This window comes from Lissotriton vulgaris, chromosome 12 (assembly GCF_964263255.1).
Source record: "Lissotriton vulgaris chromosome 12, aLisVul1.2, whole genome shotgun sequence".
NCBI classification, from domain to species: domain Eukaryota; kingdom Metazoa; phylum Chordata; class Amphibia; order Caudata; family Salamandridae; genus Lissotriton; species Lissotriton vulgaris.
Genome location: NC_141700.1, coordinates 571,706,452 through 571,733,243, shown reverse-complemented (window position 1 = coordinate 571,733,243; position 26,792 = coordinate 571,706,452). Strand labels below are relative to the sequence as shown.

The 26,792-nt window shown below is 38.5% G+C and overlaps 1 protein-coding gene across 2 annotated transcripts in view; it reads left to right on the top strand.

Moving 5' to 3' along the window:
• The window catches only part of FCER1G (Fc epsilon receptor Ig), a 182,297-nt gene extending 155,785 nt beyond the window's left edge, over nucleotides 1-26,512 (top strand). Inside the window, exons 4-6 of one of the 2 annotated variants that reach the window (XM_086945429.1) lie at nucleotides 2,879-2,947; nucleotides 20,102-20,122; nucleotides 24,735-26,512. In XM_086945429.1, coding sequence (XP_086801555.1) covers nucleotides 2,879-2,947; nucleotides 20,102-20,122; nucleotides 24,735-24,797 — 153 coding nt within the window. In that variant the 3' untranslated portion in view covers nucleotides 24,798-26,512. The remainder of the gene's footprint in view (nucleotides 1-2,878; nucleotides 2,948-20,101; nucleotides 20,123-24,734) is intronic. The other variant, XM_086945430.1, reaches the window with a different exon arrangement.
• The last annotated feature ends 280 nt before the right edge of the window (nucleotides 26,513-26,792 follow it).

Below are 26,792 nucleotides of genomic sequence, written 5' to 3'. Positions count from 1 at the left end.
GATACAAAGATTGTAACTGATGTTGGAAGAACTATGAATTTTTCAAAGACCACCACCACCAAGACTGAACAGTTTCTGGATTACGGCATGATGGACCCATGTGGGACAAGGTCTTCCTGTTGAAAAAGAACCATGTAAGATCCCACGTTGTGTCATCGCCATTCTCCATCAATTTGTGGGAAGCTATCGCAAAAACTGGGTGCAGTTAATGAACACAGAAATAAAGTTCCATCTTTCTAAGCAACTTAATGGTATTCACTTCATCAATACTGTACAAGCAAAAGGATGGAAAGATAAACTGAGACTCCAGAGTCTTTAATTCATGGATATCTCAAGCAATTAAATATATTTTTTTCTTTAGGTTTGGAGGCCACTGATTGCAATGTAGTACTCAAATCAGTCTTTTTCCTATGGGAGCCAATAATTTACTAATGAAATCAATCTTTTCCTAGGGAAGCTGATAATTTACTAATGAAATCAATCTTTTCCTATGGAAGCCGATAATTTACTAATCAAATCAATCTGTTCCTATGGAAGCCAATGAATTACTAATTAAATCAATCTTTTCCTATGGAAGCCGATAATTTACTAATGAAATCAATCTTTTCCTAGGGAAGCCGATAATTTACTAATGAAATCAATCTTTTCCTCTGGAAGCCGATAATTTACTAATGAAATCAATCTTTTCCTACGGAAGCCGATTATTTTCTAATTAAATCAATCTTTTCCTATGGAAGCTGATAATTTACTAATAAATCAATCTTTTCCCATGGAAGCAAATAATTTACTAATGTGATTGTTCTCTTCATATAGAAGCCAAAGTTGCCTTTCCTATTGGCATTTTCTCCCAAATGATCGCATGTCTGTTTCAGGTCCTCACTTGATGGACAGTTTGGCTAACTTCAATTTCTGTTTTTGCTTCCCTGCTTCGCTCCTCTTCTAATAATTAATACTAATTAATGAATTCTTCAACACTTCAAACATTCTAGATTCACATGCAGTGCAATATCCCAGTGGTTGAGTAGACGTGTATGTACGGTTACATATCACTTTTAAATATATGGCACTTTCTACTAATGTAATTTTTTCCCTGTCATTGACTATCCAGCGATGTGTGAATCCACCAAATCTGCTACATTTGCAGTTGATTTGTTTTAGTCCATCACAATGATGTCCATTTAGTATACTTTCAGCCACTGTGATTTTTCTAGACTTTGTATTCATGGAAAATGTAGTGTTCCTGGTCTTTTATTCTCTGTTTCCTATAGGCTTTTTTGACCTGTCTCAAAGGTCTGTCTTAACACCTATAAATATCAGTGTGGTTTACCATATCTCAGAATACGTCACGTTTTTCCTCTGATTCATCTATGTTCTCTCTCAAATTAACAAATGTCTTAAGGCAGTATGTTTCCTAATGGCATGCATCTTCTAATCCCTCAGTTCCTTGTCTATTTTACTCTTGTCTTACGCATCTCGAACCTCTAGGGGAGTGTAAGATTCACATAGTGTGATTTTTTTGCATAATTAAGCAAAACGTCTGAAAAATATGCAAACTTTCCCTAAATGTAAACACGTCATTCAGTGCTCTACATGCATCATCAAAGTGCACCCTCAAGTTCATTTCAGACACTAGAACACATGTGTCCCTAAACGAATAGCACAAACAGCGCTCTGGTCATTTATGATGTTCCAGTTCGCTTTTCCTATTTGCCCCAGAATGGCACATGATTACACAATGTGGCATAATAGCAAAATTTCACACGACTAGCTAAATGAATATTTCCCGAAAGAACACAATATTACCCCAGCATAATGGAAATTTTGCCCTGGCCTACGAACCCCATTAAATATGCAGTGTGCTCCTTCTCTGCTTGGTCTTTAGTAACTCATGTTATCAATCCATGCGATTTTCACTTTGTAAGTCCCTGTGCCTAAATACTTCAATTTTGTACATGTTTGGCATGAATTCCCCAGAGTCACTCTGCGGTGTGGTGTCTTTTATCATTTGTGATTTCGCTTTGCCAAACTCCTGCCAGAACTATCTGGTATTCTGATCCCTTTTGTATATATTTATTCATAGTCCACTATCATATCCATGCTTGCCATAGATTGACTGTGTACATTAACATCTGAGGGTGCTCCTCTGATTTCCATGGACTCCTTCTCATCTCTTCTGATCTATGTTTACTCTTTTGTTTCACATATAATTACATTCTTCCTTAGCTCCATTTGCATCAACTGATTCTTCTAGGCTTTGTAGCGTAAGACTTTGGAGTCCATCTCTTCTAATGCCTGATCGAACAACCTAATGCTTGCAAATATTTAGAAATTGTGGTTCATTATTTCTTAAGCTAAAACAAGATAATTCTACATAGCACATAGCTTTTCTTCACCTCCAGAAGTCAATTTCATCTTCTGGGTTTAATAACTCAAAGCAAATGTATCCAAAGATACTAAGAAAAACTCTTTGCTCTTGCAAGATTCAAAGTGACCATAATACAAAAAAATCCAAGGAGAAGTGCCAACCAACTACTTGAACAGTCATCATTAGCCTGAAGATTCAGGACTGAACTTTACATATTAAAGGGGCAATATGAAGTCTACCGAAGGAGTACGCCATTATGACGGCCCTTACAGCCTGTAGAGGAGCCCCACCATTTCAAGGCGCTCTCGTTTGGCCCAATCACATTAGATAGCTAAGGGGGTGGCCATCTTCTATGACTTTTGCAAGCCTTGAAACCTTGTCAATCCTGAGGCTTCTCTTACTTTTTCCTTTGTGCCTCCTGCTTAGAAATCCCAAGAGCTTCTAAACAGAAAATATTGTGTGATCCCAATCCTATCAAACTCATTGGTCACAATGACTATTGTATCTCTGCAGCCACTGCAGTCTGTCGACAAGCAAATTTACAGTGAAATTCCAAAGATGGATGATCTGGGAATTGACAAGGTAGGTTCTCCTTGCAGTCATTTTTTAAAATGATATTGTTTGCTGGTGCATTAAATTGTTTAGAAGGCAAAAGAAAGTTTTTCAACCTTAACTACCGTAAGTCTGAAAATGTCAACATGAATGTCCATAGTCTATATAGCTATAGATGTTTTTTATTTACACAAAGTGAATTCTAGCTAGAGTTGTTTGTACAGTTTACGGCCTCATGTCTATATTCTACTTTTGTTGTGAAGAGAAAAGGACCCCCTGGGAAATTCAACAGTGCAGTGAAAATACCCTCGGCAACCAATTAGATAACACAATATGAAAATGAACATGTCAATGGAACTAAATATTTCTCAAAAGAGAGATGACTATGAATATCAGCGAATGATGAATTAAGAGACAGATGATTATTATTACCAATGAATGATGAATTTAGCCACAACCTTAGTCTTAACTTGTACATATTGTATGACTTTTATGTATATTGTATTCGATTTAGTCTGTTTTGGTCTATTTCACTTGTTTAAATTGTGTTTTTTATATTGTTTTTTAACTTGAAACATTGATTTCCTTTTTCAATATATTGTAGACGTGCTGTAAGACAATTTCATAAAATAATTTTGTGGTCTTTATACCCTATATACATAAGGGATAACATTTGACTTTTATATTACCTGTGAATATAATTTAAATATTTAGTTCTATTTACATGTTCTTTTTGGCCTATATTTTCCTATTCTGTTATATCTAATTGGTTGCCAAGGGGATTTTTATTACACTGTTGTCTATTCTGCTTTTGAACACTTTGGGGTAAGAAGAGGGATATTTTCCTAGCTCTCCTGAAGACTGTGGGTTCAACTTGGTCAAGAGATTGCAAAAGCACTTGTCACTTCCACTGACATATTTGAATTCATACGTGTTGAGTGGTAGAGGCTCTTGTGTCATGCATTTGCTGAGGTGGCATCTTTAAGCTGATAATTTGAAATTTGTACATTATGCAAAACGTGCAGTATTTCAGCATTTTATGTAATATGAAACTTCACTTCATTTAGGCCATAAAATATACCTTTTCCTCCAACCAGAAATATTCCTCGCCATGATCTTGCATAAAAATTGTACATTAGATGTCTTTGAGTCCAATTTTCATGTGAGACAGGGACAATCTTGTTTGACGTAATTTTCTGGTAATGTTCTCCTATTATGAAAAATACATTTTCATGAATTTGTAACACACCTACGGGCTATACCATTTCCTCTTTGTTTGTTTTTGCAAAATGATAGTTGCTTTGAAACGTCTGTAGGACAAACTGTTCAGACAGCTACGTGAAGTAATACACCTTTAAAGGGCAAAATTAACATATTTGGCTTTGTTGACTCAAAAGTAATAATTATAAAAAGCTATACGAATACTTAAACTGTTTACATAAACTGCATTATTAAAAATAAAACGATCTCAATTTAAGTAATTCTGCAGTTGCTGGGAAGCATACCTAAGTGCCCCCGTTTCCGCTGTGTTAGCAGTACATAATGTGTTTTGAGCCTAAGCTGTATGGTGAAGGTCAAAAGTCATATGGGACCCAACATTCATTTTAAGTTAGTGCACTTTCAAGATGCTATATTCTTTTCCACGGAACAGCATCACAGTGTAAAAGAGAAGGGTTTATGTTTCAAAGCCAATTTGGGGAAGAGGGGCAGCACAGAACACTGACACCATGATTTTGTGAAAAAGGCCGCTTTATTGAAACAGGTGCATATTACAACATAACCTGGGCATTTGCCTTGTAAAACTATCACTTCACTATACATCTTTAATCATCTAAAATAAACTACCCCACCCCTAAATTAACCCTCCCTCATAACAAGTTCAAACCTCAATCATATACTTGCACCAGTGTTGCTCAACTGTAAGTGGGACCTTTAAAATACATTCCCTTATCCTACCTCAACTACCCTTTGAACCTCATTGAACTTCCTATCTACCCATGACTGTCCTATGTCGTACCCGTTCCCCTTCCGCCTGAACTGCTGCTGACAAACAATAAACTTTTGTAAATCATGGCAACTTCTCAGCCCACCACCACCCAGAGGAAGACGGGAAAGGGGACACCCCCACCCCCTTCTTTATCTACCCCGCCCCCCGGTTTCGGTATGCCTGTTGTGAAATGTCCTGGATCATTCAACGCCAAATGTTTTGGCCAACACCAACTTCATCTGGAGTAAGTATAGTTCAATCCCCATGAACAACAGATGTACCCCATCCCCTATAAAAAATTCAAAGTCCTCATACAACAGATCAGGATGATCGATCCTATCCAATCCATTGTCCCTGCAGAGCACTCGCATTTGCTTATTTAATTTCTCCTTAGCTTTTTCAATGGCAGACGTTTTTACCGCTATGCGTCATACCCCCCTGGGAATACATTCCATCCTCATTAAGTGGCACCTGCCCAACGCCTGTGTATCTCATTTAGGTCCTCCTTCCTGCTCTTGATAAGTGCCAAGCCTTTCTGCACCACCCAATCATTGTCTCCTAAATGAATGGAAAGCACATCCGGGCATCTCTATCCCACTAAGAGTTTATTTAAATATGGAATGAGCTCTTTCCAACACATCCACCCTTTCCCTACCCAAGAGATAGAATATAAGTCTTTATTAAAACCCAAATTCAACCCATGACTGCTTGCCCTTAGCTTGTTGCTAGGCCCACTTCACGAAGGAGTGGCCCACAATACATATCTTCATCCCTGCCAACTGTGGCCCAGAGCCAGAACCTGCAAAAGAAACAAAGTTGACAACCCATACCTTACTCGCCTCCATCTACCTCCCCCCTGAGGTAACTACGAAAGCAACCTAAAGACCATCTACTCCTCTCCATGATTGTCCTGGGAGCCCAACGCTGCCTACCTGCTTCCATTGCTGCTCTGATCCTAAAAGAATGAGTCCCAAATGTGTTCGGATCCAGGCCCAATGCCTTACGTAAAACAGATAGTAGCTGGAAAGCAGTCACCTGATTGCCATCATTGTGTTTGAACACCCTCCCCCCCATGTCCACCCGCAAAGTCTCAACCCATCTGACCAGACAAAGGTCCACTGACGGATAGTACCGCAAATGCACATTTTTTCCCCTCTCTCCTTTGGTCTATCTTGGAATTATGCAGCCACACATGTACCCATCCTCTTTGAAAAGCACATCGTCCCAAAACAGTCCCCTACTCCATTTACACCTAACAGTTCTGAGACTTGGACAGCCCCAAAAAACATCCAGGTCATGATGATTAAAAACAGAACTGATTTCTCATGTCTCATGCAGACTATCTGGAGGGAGAGTGTGATTTTTGCCAATATCTCCTATGTCAATGGTTGGTGTACCCTCCTCCCAGGCCCAGATTCTCTTGCCAATCCCTCCAGCATTCTCTTCCCAATTCCCCGTCAGAGGGGGCATATCCCCATAACATCTAACCCGTGAAGGCAATTATTACAACTTCCCCACAATGGTCACCCTAGACTGGCTTCTTCCTAGTAGGGCTAACATGAATAGTGTGACATCTTCCACCCTCTGCCAATCCTCATGGGTTTTCTTAGCACCCCACTCTAAGAACTTTGCCCAGGCTTACAGGTAAGCCCACCTTGTAGAAAGGGCTATAGAACTGGCTACCAACTGTAGCATTCTCTCTCTCCTAACAACCGCAGTTCCTACGGCATGTATGTCTTCTCCTGATCAGCCTTCGTGGCCAGCCCATGGAACCTCACCCACTGTGAACAAGACAGAGCATCAGCAATGTAATTGTGCATACTGGGGATGTATTGGGCTCTAAAGGTTATGTCAAATCTCAAACAGTTTAGTACAAATATCCGCAGCAGATGCCACAATTTGGCCTCCCTGGTGGGCTTCCTGTTGACCACCTGTACTACTGACATATTATCAACACGGAAAAGAACTCTCTTGTGCACCAGCTGCTGCCTTCAGAGCAAAACGGTCACTACCAGAGGGAAGAATTCCAAAAAGGAGATGCAGTGCTTCCCCGCCCTCCATGGTTCTGGACACTCCTCAGCGCACCAGTGGCCTTGCCAATATATGCCAATGCCGCAACCTCCAGCTATATCAGAAAATATCCATGCATCCCATTTAAAGTCTGTTAAGGAAATCAATGGAATCCCGTTAAATGATTGTAAGAAAGCCTTCCACATCCTGAGATCCTCTTTTACCCCTGCAGACAGTCTGACATGATATTGAGGTAAAGGCAGACCTAACATCGAAATCCCAACCGTCTACAGAAAGTGCTCCCTGCTCTCACCACTCTACAGGCAAAATTCAAATGGCCCAGCAATACCCTGCCCCGCTTTACTGCCACTTTCTGTTTTCCCAGCAATTTACTTAACAGAGCAGCATGCCACACTTTTTCTCCTCTGGCAGTCGAGCCTCCATTGCTATGGAATCGATCTCAATGCCCAAAAAAGACAGAACTGTAACATGACTAGTCGTCTTCTCTGGGGCCAGGAGAACACCTACGTCAGTCATCAAATCCTGAAAGATACAGCAACCGCTGACAGTCTCAAGAACCCTAGGCCCCTATAAAAAAGAAGCCATCCAGGTAGTGAGTCATCCCTTCCTATCCTGTGTACCAAATGAACAACCACTGAAGAAACATGCTGAAACATTCAAACAATGCACAGGAGATGAAACATCCAATGGGAAGTGCCTTGTCCACGAACCACTGGCCCTCAAAATGTACGCCTAGCAAATGGAAGTCAACAGGGTGTACCGGCAGCATACGGAAGGCAGACTTAATGTCACACGTAGAATACAGTGCCCCCTGTCTCACCTTCTCCACCAAGGCTAGGGCCACGTCCACTGAAGAAAACGTTACTGAGACTTGCCCTGCTTGAATAAATTCATTCATAGACTGACCTTCTGGCCATGAGAGGTGTTGTATCAGGCAATACTGACCTATAACATAACATATGTTAGCTCTAGGCTGTCTCTCTGTGTTATGTTTGGTCACCTCCGCAACGCGCCAGGATACTCCCCAGTAGCAGAGCGCGCTACAAAACAACCTATAACATAACATAACATAACTGACCCGGTTATTTCTTCAGTACCACCCCAATTGGAGATACAATGAGATGCTCCACCGTGGAGTCATCAATAGGACACGCCATTCTGCCTTCTTGAATTTCCTTGTGTAACTTCTCCCTGGCCACCTGTGCATGCTGAGATGCAGATTTAAAATTGGAAGCTGAACGGCGCATCCTCGGACCTTTGTTACCTAGTCTAAAACCGCCAGTGAAGACTCGCAACAGTAACTCAGCAGCATCAGTCTTGTCATACCAACGAAGCCAGAATGTGAGTCTATCCAGTTTAATGTGCATGTAAGCCCTTCCCTCCAGGTCCCGGTGTCCCTTTTCCAGCCCTAAATCCCCCTTGCCTACCCAAACTGGTTTTCCTGACCTGACCCTGACTGACTACCAGATGCCCCGTACTGCTGCCCGTACCCTGTGGAAGAGCTGTTTCCCCCTGCGCTGAAGCAGGCAACCAATGGGTGCCTGCCTGCACATTTCGAGCATTTGTGTCATACCTTGCACAGCTACCTAGTGGGTTGACCCTTGTGGTAGTTCCTGCCTGCCCCACCCTGGTTCCTCTGGCATTTTGAAGTCCCCCTAACCCCGCCCTGGATGGGGCACTCTTGAAAGGGCTTTTACGCAATAGGCAGACCGCCTGTGCTGCCACAGATCCATGTCTAACTCCCCTCATTGTGCATCTTGGTCCACTGCTAACCTTTCACTAAACTCCTTGTCATACTGGGCCCAAGCATAACCCCCGTAATTAAACTGCACCTTCCTAATTACATCTATATATTTGAAAAGCGCCACTGACCTCTCTGAGAAGGTTTCGCAATAGACGCTTGCATAAATGAGGAAAGCAGCTGTCCAATTCTCAATTGCCACAGGCACCCTCAGATCCTTACACAGTTCAAACTCCTTCTCTTTAAGATCTCTTTTGACCTCAGTTCCCTCTGCAAGAGTTTCAACATCTCAAAATATTCTCTCTTCCAAATCTTTTTCTTGGTCGACTATATAAGATGACCCGCAATGGTTTTGAAGTGTCCATGTAAGGCAATTTCTTGAATTTCACCTCCTTGCTCTCTAATTTGTCAACTGTGCTCGAAGTCGCATTGCTTACTGTAACCTTCTCTAGACCTTCCTCTGTTGTCCCATCAGTCACCACTTTTCCTACCTCGGTCAAGCCTACGTCTTTCTTTTCTGTATCGCTCCCTTTATACACTGATCCGTCTTTGTATGTGCGCACCGGGTGGCCCTCCGTATCAACATCAGTGTCCCGCACATGTCGCTCCTTCCATAAGTGGGCCTCCCTGCTATCTTGAGCATCCTCAGTCGCAATTCCCACAATTACAATTTGTGAGTGGTCCTCCCCACTGTCCATAGGCTCTGTTGCCCCGACCCCTACAGACACCCATGTATTGCGGGTCTCTCCCCATTTTGTTGCTCCTTTTATTTGTTCCCCTTTCTGCCTCCAGCTGAAAATGGGCACCTCATAATTCAGCTTCTTACCTGGCGCCGAGGTCGGTACCCACTCCAGCCACCCTGCTACCATGTTAAAATGGTGGCTGGTTCCAAAAATCACAGTCCCTATATTTGTTGGGCTATCGGCGTAGCCCAAAGATAGCCCAAAGCCTCGTGCAGTCCTATGGACTGCACCAGGTCCCCCAAAAACCCCAGGAGACGTACCTCCCTGTAGTTGGCTGCCCCCCAAGTCCCAATGAGCAGGAGGATACTGCCATAAAATCATTTATTGGCAAGGTCAAAATAGATTTTATGCTCTCCAGATTAAGATTTTAAGTGAGTTATAGTTTAAATGGCACCATCTGTGAATATGAAGTTTTTGAAAAAATGAACAATTTGTGATTTTAATCAACATTGCAGCATCTTGGTGACAGCAGATATATGTTCTGTCGTGTGTGGGCACACATTTCTATATATATCTGATAATGATGGCATGCATTAGAGCCCGTAATGCTAGTTAACGTAGTCCATATTTGTGCACTGGCCTGAACTTAGTGAAGGGTCCACATAAGTGTGCTAGGTCTGAATTGTAGGCGTCGGTTAACATGGTTAACTGCCTTTTTTTGGTTCAAGTGTGTGTGTGCAAAATTATATTTTTCTGCTCAAATTTCTTCAGTTAAGCGGGTGTTTTCTTTTTGTCAGCAGAATGTTTATGGTGGTTGTAAGAAAGAGGCTTCTCCATATTGACCTTCTAGAGACCCTCAGACACTACTGGTCAAATTCAAAGGAAACAAGGCTATTTCATCTGTGCTTTTAATATTGATTTAATATTTATAATAGAGGCATCATTTTCAGTTATATATTGCAAATGTGGGTTCTAACCTAAACAGCCACACCTGCTCCATGAAATACACAAGGAAATACATGTATAAAATCACCTGGTTTACCCCTGGTAAAGCTTTGGGTGGAGCAGAGAAAATGACTGGTTGCCGTGAGGAATGCTGCCAAATGGGACACCGATTTTGCGCCTTTCTGCCTTACAGGTATCCAAGGTAGTTTATATTGCATAGCAAATAACATAGAAATTATAAGTACAGTGTGCAAGGCAACTAACTGTTTTAAACTAATAGGACAGATATGTGTGATGACAACAAGTCAGTTTTAGCTAGTATTCTCTCTTTTACTATTTTTAATCGCTGATGTATTCCTGTTTATTATGAGAATTCAGACTCATGTACTTTGTAAATGCATATTACAAATACAGATCATTATGAAATACTAAAGTTTGTGGGCACAGTAAGTATGTTGTTTCATTGTCTGGGTCTCCTACCTTTCACCAGGAAGAGCTGAAGACTGTTTGTTCAGTGTGTGGCTACTCCTCTAAGTCGGAGGAGTGTTGCACCACTATTTTTTAGCAGTAAAGTTAAGGAAAAATAAAATGATAAACACTTGTGTTATTATCATTTTCTTTTGTCCTGATGTTGGGCTGCTTTGTGGGGTGGGATTGCTCTCACAACAGGAGCAGGCGGGAGTGGTGATCACATTGTAAGTGCGCTAATGTTTGGCCAGCTGTCTCGGGCCGGCCAAGCATTCATGCACACTTTGCATGTTCTCCACACAGGTTGCATTACAGCCTCCGTGGAGAACATGCCCAGGCTCCCAATCAGTGCCTGAGTGCCGAAACACAGCGCTCAAACCAATCACAATGCTACATAGCAGCGTTGTGATTGGCTTACTGGGAGTCTGGGTGTGCTTCCTGTTCCAGCCGTAGCAAAGGACTATGGAGGAGAGATGCGGCAAGGAAGCAGCGAGAAGGTAAGTAATTTTCTCTTTCTTACTTTTTTACACCCACTTCCTCAATGTCCCCCTTTCCCCAACCCCTGATCCGTGCTGACCGCCATTGAATTTGTTATATTTCAATCCTGGCTAACCATGTACGCATATACCAGAGTGAGAATAAGCACCTGTCTGTTTTCTTTTTCTCTACAAAGGTCACAGTTTCCTTTTGAGAACTGGAAAATCAACTCTGGTGTGCCCCCCAAAATATTAGGGTAGTCTCATAACATGTCATCCAACGTTGAGGTTCAATTCAATTGCACACTAACTTGTAGACATTGGAAGTTATTTTAAAAGTGTCCCCAGGATCAGGAAAGGTACTTGCTAACCTCACTGGGATCATATAAATTGTTGTCAATTCTTTTTTATTTCTTTTAAACCTTTGGAAACTGCATACTTAATCATCATGCAACTCATTCTTAAACACATTTTCATTTGATAGTTTATCTCGAATACACATTATTATAAGTCCACCATACACTGCTTATATTTTTGGGGACACCCTCATGATTTATATACATATTCCTCCGTATTACACACCAGTCCATACCATGAGTCCATTCCTATATAGAGAGAGCTCTGTTGGATTGCCAATGACTTGCAAAGTTTCCTTTAGCAATTAAAAGGTCCATGAACATCAGCACCATAGTAACCTTTCGACCACCTACTCATCCATTAAGCAAACTAGTACAATCTTTGGGTCAGGCATGGTTGGTTCACCCACGATCTTGGGCATGGTAGGATGTATGTGTGACCAGTGATGGATTATTTATATGACACCCCCACAAGGTATGTTACAAGGTGCCCGTCTCTGTCCTGTATCTAAGACAGTGGTGGTTAAGGTCCTCCCTCTTTTTGGCCAGTCAAATTGGGCTACAGTATAAACGGTAAAGGAATTTCAGCTGACTAAGCATCAACCACATGGACACTGCAAGTACCTGATTGGCCATCTTCACCTCAGAATTTTATTCGGTTATCAGACACTAGGAGGGTTGCCTGCATCATAAGTACTGATATCTGAATTATTGTACATAATTGATGATGAAATAAAAATTCCAGAATGTAGCTGATGTAATCTCCAAAATAGTCCTGATATCACAGCAGTTTACCAATTTTTACTCATTACCATTTCAAGTAGTGCAAGTTACAAATCCTCTAAATGCTTTTAGGGAGTTAATTTAAAGTGCTGTTCAAAAACATATTATCTAGTAATCAACTGGACTGTGAACTACTGTTTACATGATTTTATGTATGTGACAGCCATTACAGTTATCCAAAACCTACGACATGGTTGATTATCCTTCATCTAAGAATTTAAATGTTTATAAGTGATATGTTATTTCCAACATACTATGAATATAATGTTGAAGGGTATATCTACTGTTTTGATGACATAACTATGTATGTTTAGACTTAGTTAGTTCTAGAGGCATTGGGATGGTTTCATTAAATACACAGATGATGGGTGATAGTGGGTTGCAGCTGTGGGAGAGGAAGGATCGGCATTATCTGCTGTACTCCGTGTGGGCCGTTTGGGAAGGCAAAGGAGGTGGCAGTGGTCCTTTGTAAGAGAAAAAGCTATACACACAATCAATCCTTTTTTTTTGTTTGAATATTTTTATTAAAGATTTTATAGAGTTGAAAATGATCACCAGAAGACATCATACACAAATAGCATCACCAAGGTAACATCCAACAGCGAAGAAATAAATACTGAAATGTACATTAGGAATCAAACCTAGACATCATTAGGCACTTTCAATAATCAAGTTTATTGAAACGAGTTTACATTTTTAATGAGTTTATAATTATGTATGCTGATTTGTATAAAATAGTGGGGTTTCACTAGATCTGTTTCAAACGTAGTTTGTATCCCTGAATGCACTGAGGGTCTTATATCAAAACATTTGATTGAGACATACACCAGTAAATAGGAGTATTGTACACTTGCATAACCATATTTACAAATGTTTTAGACACAGGGTGATACCTGAGCACAGAGTTTACGTCTCTGTAATACATTTTTTCGTAAACATAATTTGTGACTGATCCCATTGGTGTCAGCGAAATGGCAAAATGCCATGCAATCTAGGAGTAAATTGGTGGGTCTTTATAAAAATTTGCAAGTGCATTTACACACTAACTTATGTTCTTGTACAACTGCAGGGCCATTGACATCCCTCACATTAGAGGTGCTGGAGGAAGTGTGAGTACACACAGTAGTCAGCAGGGGTGAACGTTTTTTTTAACTTAATTTTAAAATGTATCATATATACTATGCCCACACTGACATATTTTACTCAATGCAATAAATATGCAATATTAGTACTTATTAAAAAAGGCGTGATTGTGTACTACATTGCAAAGGCAGTTAGTTATGCTAGCTTGACAATGGACATTTTGCAAATTCCTTCAGCAAATAGAACTAATAAACAAATATTGTTTATGACCATTTAACATGAGTCCAATTTTTATAACTGGAGATCAAAGTATGCTAAAAACACTTTCCAGAATACCTTGGTGATCGCTGTCAATTGCCGGTGTCACTTATCAGTCAGGGTTTGGTTATGAATTTCAGGTGAGAGGTAATACTAAGAAAACAATGGGCTTCTGGATGAAGTATGACCATGGTACTTACAGTGTGCCATATGCTCAACATCAGGCAAAAATAGGTTCTCATTGCCCATTTAGATTTAGCACTTCTGATAACTTTGGCAAACTTCAGTGTTGGCATTCATTCTACTTTAAATGTTTCATGCTGTTACACATTGATGAAAATATGAAGTAGACAATGTAGACATGAGTATAGTGTAAATATTCCCTATTGGGTCATTTCAGCCTGCACAACCTAGACAACAGAAACCAGGGTAACCAGATACAAGCAGGATATTTGTATGTGCAAACACAAGCAGGCACACACTGTTTATTCAGAATTCACAGGAATATTATAAACATGTTTATTTTTAAAGGGATTGCCTCTAATTAGCCACTCACACCACCGATACAGGCTATTGTATTGTTAGTGGAAAATCCTGAATATTTAGATAATTTTATTTAAGTTCTAATCCCAGCTGGTGTCATGGTTTCTTGTTTCCTTCTTTTTAAATACATGTGTTTTGTTAAAGGTTTTAATATTTTAACTGTATTCTTCAGTGTGTTCATTCCCCATGTGATGCTATTAACTACAACACAAACCATTTGTATTTATGTATTTGGGGCAACAGGCAAACAGTATAAGTGGTAGTGTGCACATTGGGTAAAGATATTTTTAATTATCACATTTATGTTTGTTATTTTGATCCATAAAGATTAATTTTACAATGCAAATTGCGGTTGTTTGCAGTTTATTAAAATTAATCAGTAGGTCATCAATTGCTGTACCATCTCTTCCTTTATAATACAGGAAATAAAAAAATGTTTTATTCTGGAATATGTTTTTTCAACCACAACTCAATTTTAGAATATTACATGACATTGCACAGCTTACAGAAATAATGCACAAACATTGGAAAGAACAGTAATAGTCAAACATGCAGACCACAGCTTGGTTATTGAGACAACTTCCTCTAAATAATACTTCCTCAACAGATCTTGTGCACATGTGTTTATGTTTCTAAGAAAATATATGTCTATAGCCTCAGCTGTTATATATCTGGTAAACTGTCATTAGTGTTTAGTGACTGACTCAAAACAATATGTAAGTTTATGAAAGGCATATTTCTGTTATGCAAAACAATGATTTGAGAAATGATCATTTGAAGCATGTCAACATTTCATAACATTTCGAGAAACTATACATCTATATTTATTTTATACAAAATTATTTTTGTCACTAGTAGACCATTTTTCTATGTGCCAAAGATATCAACTGGGTGGATAATTGCAGGTGTTTATGTAAGGAATGGAATGAGGCTTTGTTAAATTTTGGACAGATCTTTAATCTTGTCTACTTCGTTTCTATGGTGAATATTATGGCAAAAGGACCAAATGGATATGTATTTTGATGTGCCAAAAAATAAACACAAGTTAAGAAATTGTAAAATTGTGAAGCAAAGCGTAAACATTTCTGTAAAGTGAAGCAGCAAACCTTATAAAGGAAGTAATGCATTAACAATAATAAAATGATGATTTAAACTCTGAAAACCTACTTAAAACTAGACCTGCATCTTATATATTTAGAGCAATGCAAATATAGTGCAAACCCCTTTGTAAGATGAAACAATGCACTCAAGCACATGCCTAGAAGAAGAGTGAATCAAAAAAACCTTCTAAAATACCTACTAATGCAAGCCATTGCAAACACAGCAGGACTGGGAACCGAAACCAGCCATGGCAGTTCGCACAATCGGCCCCGGAGGAGGAAGGGGCAGGGGGGTGCTACCAAGATGCTCCGGCCCGGGTTGCTAGTGTCAAGCACAAGCACCGCTGCCGCTTATGTTACAGGGTGCCGATATTGCAACACTGCTATAAAACTGGCTCCCAGTAACAAAACCGGCCTCCACGGGCCAAAGACCCATCTTCACCCTTCCAGCCCACCGGGAAAATGCCCAGTGCCTCCTACGGTCAGTCTAGCCCTGATTGCAAAACATTTCTGTGTACATAACTAACCTAGTTAAGCATCATCTACACCTATAGCTGTAGGTAATCTAATTCACACTAATTCATTAGAACTGGAGACATTTCATTGTGGAACCATTACTGTTTCTTTCTTTTCTCAGCTATTTATGTCTCTAAATAATGGTTTAATTAGTCTTGGTTGAGAGTTTGATACTCTGACTTTTCAAGTTACATTTGTTACGCTAAATACCTGTCATTACGCTATTATGCCATTTCGCATAATTGAGATTTCATTTTGGGTAAAAATCCTATGGCAGGAGCATGTGTACAATGCAAATGAACAGAAAGAGAGATTTGTTTTCATAACACTTTTTTTTATTGAAGTTTTGTATAGCGCTAGCTGGACCCGAGGGTATCAGAGCGCTTCACAGCATGTATAGTTATGAACAGGAAATTTTGGACGGAGACCTAGAGCAGAGGACAAAAGAAAAATAATAATCTGCAGTTCACCAACGTAAGAGCCCCATTTCACTCTCAATTGTCTTGCCCTAAAAGGGCCCTTCTGTCCAAAATAGACAAAGGGATGTATTTCCCATAAAAAAATTATCAAAATGCCATATCAGCATTTCACATAAATTTATGTAATTTTGGGGCATTTTGTGTAATTTCCGCAGAGGAAATTGCACAAATTTTACCACTTTATTTTGATTTTCAAAAGAAAAAAACAAACAATAATCGTCAGTACCAAGAACTTTGGTTTACACTTTTTGGCATATCTCACAATCACTGCAGGCCAATACATACACAATACATTAAACAACACATAGAAGCTATGCTGTGAGAATTAGGGCCATGCTGAAGGTGGACTTCATTATGTGGAGCCCAGACTTCCAAATCAAGTCCAGGAACCGACTAGAGTCTAATTCCAACAGTATGTCTCACTTCATAAATATTTCAAAGGAAAGCCAGGTGTCCTCGAATTTCTCTATTCTTCCAAGAAACAGCACAGTTATCACAAATGCAAACATAGTCCACATTTTGCCCAACCAGTCAGCCTAGTTTTGATATTCCTATCTGTATTGCTAAATCCATGGTAAAAATCAGTCAGACTTCTTGTCAGTCCGAGAATCTACATCCAACCTTTTGGGATTCTGGATCAATATTAATAGTTTACGTCATTATTGTCTCTCATGTATAACATATATTTTCTTCAACTCAATGAGAATAAGACTAAAGTTTTGGTCAATATTTAGAGCCAGGACCTTACTAAATATTTTTCAATCTCCCATTACCCATATAATTTCCTTATTTTATGTCCCATTTCTCCCCAATGTCTGTATTCTGTCTTAATATTTGATTTCTAATGTAATCATCTGTAAGAAGTAAAAGCTATCACCCATGCCATTTATTTTCAATCAAACACAAACTAGTCTTCATTCCATTCATCAAGATTTTCTGCCAATAATAAAAAGAGCTTTAGTCAAGTCTGAGCTTAACTATGCTACTTATGTCTATGTATATCTAGTACTTTCTTCAATCAGTCTTCTTCAAAAAAACACAGATGATGCGTGTCTTTTCACTTTATGACTTTAATACTCTACATCCCATTGGTCCCTCCATGGATTACGATGATCCCAGGAGTCCAATTTAAAAGCTTTTGCTGCCTTAAAAAATCCTTGCATATTAAAACATGTAATCTACTTAACGCCCCTTCTACTGCACCAAAGACTGTTAGAGCCTAATGTAGAGTTTAGCAGCTGGGATATACCCTCTCAACTGTGACTGTTCTCTCGTCTGCTCTGTTACAAAGGTATTATCTCCATTGGCACTTGTAAAATGGCAGACTGGAAAACTTCACATTTGTGACGAAGTATCCCATCTGCCAAACTGTAAATGAGGCCCGTAGTGGTCACCATTTCTTACCTTTGAACAAGTATTCAAAATCCACTGTCTACCAGCCAGGGCACATCCAATTACTAGTTTCTTTATACCTTTGCAGATCTTCAGAAGCAGATCCGAGGTTCACTTCAAAAGCGGGAAAGACATGAGTATTATTGGTTACACATAATATGGTATTAACAGAGGTCCATGTTATTAAAAGTGTCACGTTCTTAAAGTGGGTTGTTACGGGATCAATATTGACACGAGGCAGGCTAATACTGTGATGAGATATAATTTTATTAAGTTTAAATTGCAACAGTGATCCAATATAATTGAGAAGATGACTCAATTGAATCAAAATGAAAATGAGGTACTGTTGCCCTAAAAGTATAACTGAAGCACCATTAGAATTCCCATTGAAACAGATGAATATGGAATTAATACTGATCTGGATGGAGTACAATGTTAATATTGAGAGTGAGACTCAATTAAATTAATATCGACATTGAGCCCTATTGGTCTAATCTTGAGTTGGCAGTGCTATTGAAAAAATATTGAGTCAAAGGTAATATCAAACTAATATTTACATGTAGGTACTATCTGTTTCATATTAAAATGTAGATAATATTTAGATGGTGGTAAAGCTAAAAAACAATTAACACATGAAAAAGGCGCTGTTTTAATGCTTACATTTAGATACAGCTATACTAATATTGCGATGTGAGTATTTAGCTAATATTTAAATAAAGGCTACTGTTTGATAAGCATTGGATACATAGTGATATGAATACACTTTTGACATGAATGTATAAAAGATTGGCATAGGTTTACCTAGAAAAGGAATAGAACTGTTTTCAGTTTTGATGCATTTCTGGGGACAACACTGTTTTTATTGGTGCAAGTGTACCATTGGCTATGATTTACTGTAACCTGAGAATGTAGTTTAAATACACAAGGATGACTAAGAATAATAAAGGATAAACAATAGAAAGATAATAGCACTGGCAAAGTGACGTTTTGGCCTACCAACCCTGATGCTGAAAAGCACATCTTTTTAGACATGTGTACATGTGATCAGTAAAATGCTGTCACTCCCAGTGCAACAGTTCCAATGTCTGAAGTTGGCTGACTGATTGGTCCATGCTCTTTGTTGTGCTGGGTGGAAGCAGAACACAAATGGCTGCTGAAGAGACCATTGGATGAAGGGAGCTGACCCAAAGCCTCTCATATGCATTTATATATTAATCTTTTATTTATGATTTTCTTTAACTAGGTGTGGATAGTGAGACAACTAAAACTGTCCCTAAGCTGACCTAAAAAGCATACCCTTCAAGATAACATAAAATAAACTCAAATAAACACAGAACACTCAGTACCAGTGTCTCATACAAATTCCAGCCATTAATCCTCGATTTTCTCCTAGTTTTGTCAAAACTTCCTTCCCAGTGTTGTATGGAAATGAATCCCAATATATTATGTAATGTTAGAACAAATTCTCAGAAACAGTTGCTTGCTCAGAATTACTCTCAAACACAAAATTAGTTTGTCATTTGATTTGATATTGCACAGACCTCACTAACCATTTGGATGGCATTAGGTCTGAGCTTTGCGAAAGGCAGTTTGTTTGGTTCTTAGTTGGGTGTGGTCTGTTATCTAACTTCCAAATAGATTGCTTCTAGAAGGAACTGTGAAAGCTCATAGGGACTGTAAACATGATATTGGGAGAACCTTGCTGGCGCTCCCCACAGATACTGTAAATACAGAATGGGTCTCAGAAGAACAAGGTGGAAAAGGCTTTATAAACAGAACAAAAGTTTGATATTTATGCTATACAATTAGAACAGAGATCATCACTACAGGTAAAGATGAAATTCTCCCTGCTGTGACATAAGGTGAGATGCTTTGGGATCTTCATGGCTAAAGGGCTGGCCCATGAATATTAAGACACAGCTAAATTAGAATGAGGTCCCAGTTGACACTCGGCAATGGTATGGCCAAGTGAAGGGGGGGAGCTGCTGTTGGTAACGCGGTTTAGAAGCTGAAACAGTCATGATCAAGCATGTTATTGGGTGTTGCTTTGGTAGAGTTGCACCATGAAAATGTAATTATGAAAAAGCTAAGGAACCCATATCTGTTAGTGATATTTGCTTATGTAAATACAAATAGGAAAGAGTTTTTGAAAAGTTTATGATGACATTTTTACATTTTAAACCTTTTTTTTAACTTTTGAAATCTGAGTTGGATGTATTTTTCCTGAAGTGTAAATAAATTATAATTGAACAGTGAAGTGAGGTAATTTTGTGTGCCAACATATCTCTAAGAACTATCTTATTTCTTATTGATTTTACAACTTTTTTTCTTTTTGGTTTTCAGAAAGAAGAAAGTCTCTACACAGTAAGTGATTAAACATTCACTTTATTAGGTTGTTGAGTTTCACTGTGGTGTGTGTGGTTACTCTATTGCTCATTACCCTCTATGGTTTACCTAGTGCTTTTTTATGGGAGCTTCCTCAATGACACAGAAGGAAGCCATGCGAAGTTAGGGCATTGGTGGTGGAATCAGCCACTTTTACTGGACAGCATGTCTCCAGGCAGGTATACAATATTAATTGCTAGTTAGTAAATAACGACACAGCTGCACTGGAGTAGGCAGCCAGTTAAGTAAGTAGTCAAGTGGAATGATCCTACATACTATAACAGATTTGATTCACAACATGTCTAATATGAATAGCTAGCTCAACCACAAGTTCAAGCAGTTTGTGCAGAGTGTGAATTGTTCATTGATATCTTAGCACAGTGTACAGTGGAAGGTATTACCATACAGAAACTGTACAATATCAAATGATGTGACATGTAGGAATGTTTAGTAGTCTATCAAATAGACGAAAAACAGACAGCCTTTATACAAGAGCAAGAGTGCCAGAGATATGTGAAAAGTAGAAACGGTAGTGGAAGACTATATAACAAAAGCGAGTTACTGCCAAAGTGTGAAGGAAAGAACAAAATATTCTTGAAATGGGATGAGTCACCTGGAGGGGAAAACTGGATAAAAATACTTTGGGAATGAGAGAGAAGTGGCCTTGAGGCAAGGGTACATACATTGGGATAAGGGAGGATAGCTAAAGAGTGACATGCCATACATTCATTGATAACATATTGGAAAATTAGATGACACTTTTAACGTAAACGATAGAAATCAGATTGGCATGTACAAAAAGAACAATCACAGGAGCTGTATAGAATAATTAAAAATAGAATCAAAAGGCTTTAGACTAGTAAGTAAGGAAGAACATTAGATAAGATAAGAAAAAGTCTAAGAAAGAATATGTCTTTAAGTGACATTGACACATATTTTGAGGAATTTCTGAAGATGGAATTCACAATTGGACATGGAAAAAATATGTTGTGAGAATGAGGAGTCAAAATTACTCCAAGGCTTTTAACTGTAAGAGATTAGTGAAGATGTGCAGATGGGAAGAAGGTAAATTGTGGAAAAAAGAGACAACCATGGACTGAAAGCGCAGTAGAAAAAGAGAACCTTTGTTTTAAAAAGATGAAGATTACGATGATATAGTGCAAACAGTGAGAGAACAGTCCGGCATCAACGTTGGTGAGAATTTAGAAATAGTGTCATGAGGATCAGCAGTAAATGAGGAAAAGACAAAATATAGTTGAGGGCCACCCTTCTGAAAGGATACAATAAATGAAAAGAAGAAATAAGAGGACCTTTATTAAGTAATAGAACAGGACCACCTGATAGGAAGGGGCTGGTAGCAGAAAAGAAAATAGTAAAACAGTGTTAATTATTGGTGGACATCCTGGTATGAGTATATATTTGGCATCCATTTAATAATGGTGACTGCATTTGATGACATTCTGAGATGAAAGTAGAGAAGCAATTATAATGCGTGTCTGGGTACCAGATCATTTTTCATTTAGTAACTATGAGGATATAATGACTTTAGTTATTTGCAGGAAATATGTTTCTTGAAAAGTTGATTCCTCAGTTACATTCATAATTAGTGGAGTCATTCTTAATAGAAACTCCATAAACAGGTGTCGTAGCCATAGTTACTTGTGCATGAAGAATACCTTGATGAAGTGTGTCATTACCTCCCTAAAGGAATAGAAGAAAATTGGTATTATTTGTATTGGGATGGAGCTCCAGAGCCTTCATGTATGGAAAGAGGTAGCTTGTCTTCTAGTCTTCTTCTTTTGTTATGTGTGTTGCTTTGGACAACAAGAGCTTGCCTACTAGGAAGGCTCAGTATGGTGGAAATGTATACCTTTAAAGTAATACCACAGATCTTATCTGTGATGTGGCAGGGAGATCTTTGGTTGTACTTTCTTAGTGTGGCCAAGTGTTTGAGATATCTGCAAGTAGTGAATTGCATCCTACGTTATTTGGGAGAGGATCAATGTCTGAACAGGAATCCTGAGTTCTGACTTTGAAGAAGAGAGACAGCATGTGCCAAATAGTCTGGTACTTCTTAGAGCTGCATTTCTCGAGGCTGTTTTTGAATGTGAGAGATACTGCGCTACATGGCAATCAGGAGGAACTTCATTTTCAGGTGGTGGAATTCCGGACATCACATCAATATCCTAGTTTGAGTGCTAGAAAGTCAGTCCTACCAGATATCACTACCAGAATATACCTTGAAAGAGAACTGTCAATTGCTCCCCAGTTGATCCACGTTGATATTATTGGTGGGCAGGAGTACAACATGAGGTTTCTTGATAAGGATGAAGATGACCAATGACAGGCTCAAGTGCCAGATAATGGTGCATGTCATGGTGTAAACCATGACTTCCATTGAGGTGATCATTCGGGAGTTCCAGTTTGTTGGCTGTCTAGGAAGCTATACACAGCAACTGAATTGCATTCATGAGGCAATAGTGTTAATGAAAGCTTATTGGTTAAGAGTCTTGAGTGTAAGGACAGAAATAGGAGGATGAGGAAAATTGAATAGTCATTACAGGTGATAAGATGGGCATTGTCAACCACGTGAATGGTGGCTGTCTCAATATTGCTCTATGACAAGAAAAGTGACTGATAATGCTGTAGGCAGGCCGCCAAGTGATCAGCTTGTCTAAGTGGGTAGAGGTGCCATCTTCATGATCTTGCCAAGAAAGGGAAGGTGCATAACCATGGATATTTAGAGTTGCAGCTTATTTTCCTGGGCAGCCTTCTTCTACAGTGTCAGGAGTCATCCAATCTTGAGTGGGTCTAGCAAGATGCTTTTGATGAGGGAGATATTCTTCAAAACAACCACAATTTCCAGGGTGTTATTACTCCACCGAAAAGTATCCCGATTGGTATTGTTGCAGGTGAAATTACTCTGATAGCATATTTTAATTCTCAATGGAGCTAATATAACCAGTATGGATTTGGGGGTGCATTATTCTATGTAACACAACTCTGATTTTCATTAGTTCATTAAAGAGTACTCTGATAGTCATATTCAGAGGTGTCATTTTATGGGCCTGTATTTTTTTACAATATTCTGTAGAGATATTTTCTGATGTGAATTATTTCATGGAGCAGTAGACTGCAGATCATAGAGTCTAAATAATTGATTATCATGCATTGAACCACAGATCAGCATAAGAGGCCACTTCCTTCAGATAGCAGAATCTATCAGATGGGTTATCACATTAAATTGGGTGCTTAATTCAATTCAAACTTGTTGCTGCCCTTTGCCTATTGAATCATCAACATTATTCACGACCCTGTCTCAAATAAATTGTAGGGCTTGACCTGGGAAATTTCTAAGGTTCTGTGAAAATAAACATAATATAAAATGATGTATCATTTGTTTAAACATTTTTAAAGAAAATTAGCCTGATTTAAGGGGGGGTTGATGCAGGACATCCGCCAAAAATTGGTGGAGTCCCGCCCACCCATTTAGAATGTGTACATGTCTATGACATCTAAATAGGACAGACAGCACTTCTAACGCTTTTGTCTGGATGTCCCGCATCTGCCAAACTCTGCAATGTGACCGAAACAATTACTTGTTACATGTTTTGTTTGTGATTTATTTGTGATTTTTGTGATTTATGGCTGGTATGCCATGCATGATGTAAAATGCTCCAGATAAAATGCCATCTTCTCACCATGCATATTTTGTAAACATTCCAGTTCGCCAATTAAAGATGGTGTCTACAAGATCCAGTTCTGGCACATCATGTTTTTAAAAATGTATGTTATATGTAACCATAGAAAAAAAGCAAATTTCACTGTCTAAATAAATACACCAGCAGAAGCCCCTAGACATCAGTGAAACCTCTGGAAACCAAAAATAAGTCAAGGAAATTAGCTCACCTTTATTTTGATGGAACCAGGTATAGGCCCCAGGCGTTATATGAAAGCAACCTACCGCAAACTATTTGTAACGAGCATATCTTCATTAAGGTTGATTATTTTCCAATCCAACAAGTGCAGAATCACTGTTCTCTTTGTTGCATCACACTGGGGTGTTGTGGTACAATCATGTCCATAAATTTTTGTCTAAAAACTTTAATTGATACAACTTGGACATATGTTATAGAACATTTCTCACTCAACTCATGTTTTACTGTATACAACTTACTAGTCAACTCCATTATTTACAGACCAAAATTGAGACTTTAACAATCGGCTGTGAGCAAGCAGTGTTTTAGATGTTCAACCATGGATAAATTCTGACCCATATTGGCAAGGTGCTCTTTGTTAAGGAACTTCTGTATTGAAGTAATGTAAAGGATTATACATAAGTTAATTGTGAACAATACAGTGAAAGCTAGTCTTGGTACAACAACAGATGCTCAACTTTTATTCACTAACACCATCTTCAGATCGCATTGCTATTTTCCCATATTTTGTATAGCAACAATTTTACAATAGACTAATCAGTCACTAAGGGAAGATGATGATGAAATACGTCATATTATACAGGGTATGTCTATTGTCATGGGCATAGCAACAAAGTATTCAACACCTGACTTTCAATTTCTTTTCCCACCAGGGTCTGCAACCTCAGAAGCCAGACACCTATGAAACCCTCCAGATGCATGCGAAGCCCAACTAGATTACAGATTTCACAAACTGCACCACTCAAGAGTTGCTTATTCTACACTGTATCATGGGTCTTTGGGGCTTCTAGGTTTAACTTGCTGTATACTGTAAACCTTTTAATATTTAGCCAAGAAGTTTCAGAAATACTTAATTAGAGTATATCAATGAATAAGTCTAGCCTGGACATTTGGAGAGCCAGAGGCCATTATTTATTGTTAGCAAGGCATTTAGATTTGTTAGTGTAGCCATTCATTTTCTGTAATTGCCTCCATAAACGTTTGCTGAAGATCTTCTGTCCAATGTAGGTGCCTAGTATAGAATGAGACAGCTGACAGAGTCAAAGTCATTGAGTAATTGTTGATCAACATCTTCAATGGTGCGTTTGATTTAAAGTGTGAATCTCAGACAAATGTTCTGATGTCAATTGAACACAGTAAGTTTCAATATTTGAAATCTATTCACTCATACAAATGGGTAGCCGAGGTTTGCTCATTTAAACCTACTCTCCAATTCTTATTCCCCCAAATTATATCTCCTAGAAACAATGCTTTATTTTACACTTTCAATTTATTTTATGTTTCATTTTTTGGATTTCTTTATTTTAATATTGTAGCGTGAGAATTCTGCTTGTCAATAATTCCAAGTAAAATCCTTGCTAAGGTTATTGTAAAGGTTCTTAATTATATTACTATGAATATTAAAAGGATTTAGTAAATGTCTTATTGAGGAGACTTTGATGGAGTAAGCAAATCATTTTTAAACTTGTTTGGTTATTTGTCTCAAAACTGTCAATAAAATGTCATTCGTCATAAAGATTGTTTCCTAAATATCCCTAACATAAATACTGTCCCATGATATTATATTATTACCGTAAAAAGGTCAATATGGTTGTAAACAATATTTGGGACACAATATTTTTATTATATGATAATTACTCCACAACATCCTGGTAGATTACCCTCCTGTATAAAAGCCTCAATTAATTTTTTTCTTTTTTTCGGATAATAAGGTCTGATTATGTTGTCTAGTTAGATCTGTTGTTGAAGAGATCATGAAGGAAAAGCTATGCCATGTTTCAATCTTCTGCACAAAGTCAGCATTTCTTTGTAGGATACTAAGCGGGCAGTAATTTATCAGATATAATAGCCACTATGTCTGAAAAGCAACTGACAGCTTTGCCAAATGCCTATTCTATACCACTCTGGACTAAGAAGATGGATGTATTAGTCAAGATGTGAGGGAAAAAAAAGCAATCCTGTAAAAAATGAAATTTTTAAAGAGAATGCACGTCGAGGCAATGCTTCATCTCTATAATTATTTTTATTTTATTGCGCTTTTCTACTTTGAGCAGTAGGCTGCTAGTCTAAATTGATATTCAATTCTGGATTATTTTTCTGTGCCCTTGAGGACTGTACATAAAAAGGATCCATTTTAAGCATTAAAGTTCTAGAGTACGCAAAAATAGTTTCTAGCCACAAGTGTTAGGTCTCTCATTGTTCATGGATTTTAACAGAAGTAGAAGCTCAGTATCATTTATCCTTATTCTGCTTTACTGCAAGTGGCCACACGATCAAGAATACATTGCTTACTTGGTGCTAGGCAATGATAAGAAATTTTGCGTTGTAAACGGCAAATTCTGTGGTTAATGAGCTTGGCATATATATATATGTTGTTAATTTCTATTTCTTTCCTTGAAATATTTTATAAATAAAATCTTCTTCCCAACAATATGGAGACTGCAATGTTACCTACACATTTACATGTTTTGTTTGTGATTTATTTGTGATTTTAATGCTTTATGGCTGGTAAGCCATGCATGATGTAAAATGCTTCAAACGAAATGCCATCTTTTTCCCATGGACAATATGTAAACTTACCAGTTCACCAATTAATGATGGTGTCTACTGGATCCAATTGTGGCTCATGGTATTTCTAAAAATATATGTTCTATTTAAATCATAGAAAAAAAGTAAATGTTACTGTTTAAATAAATGCACCAGCAGAAGCT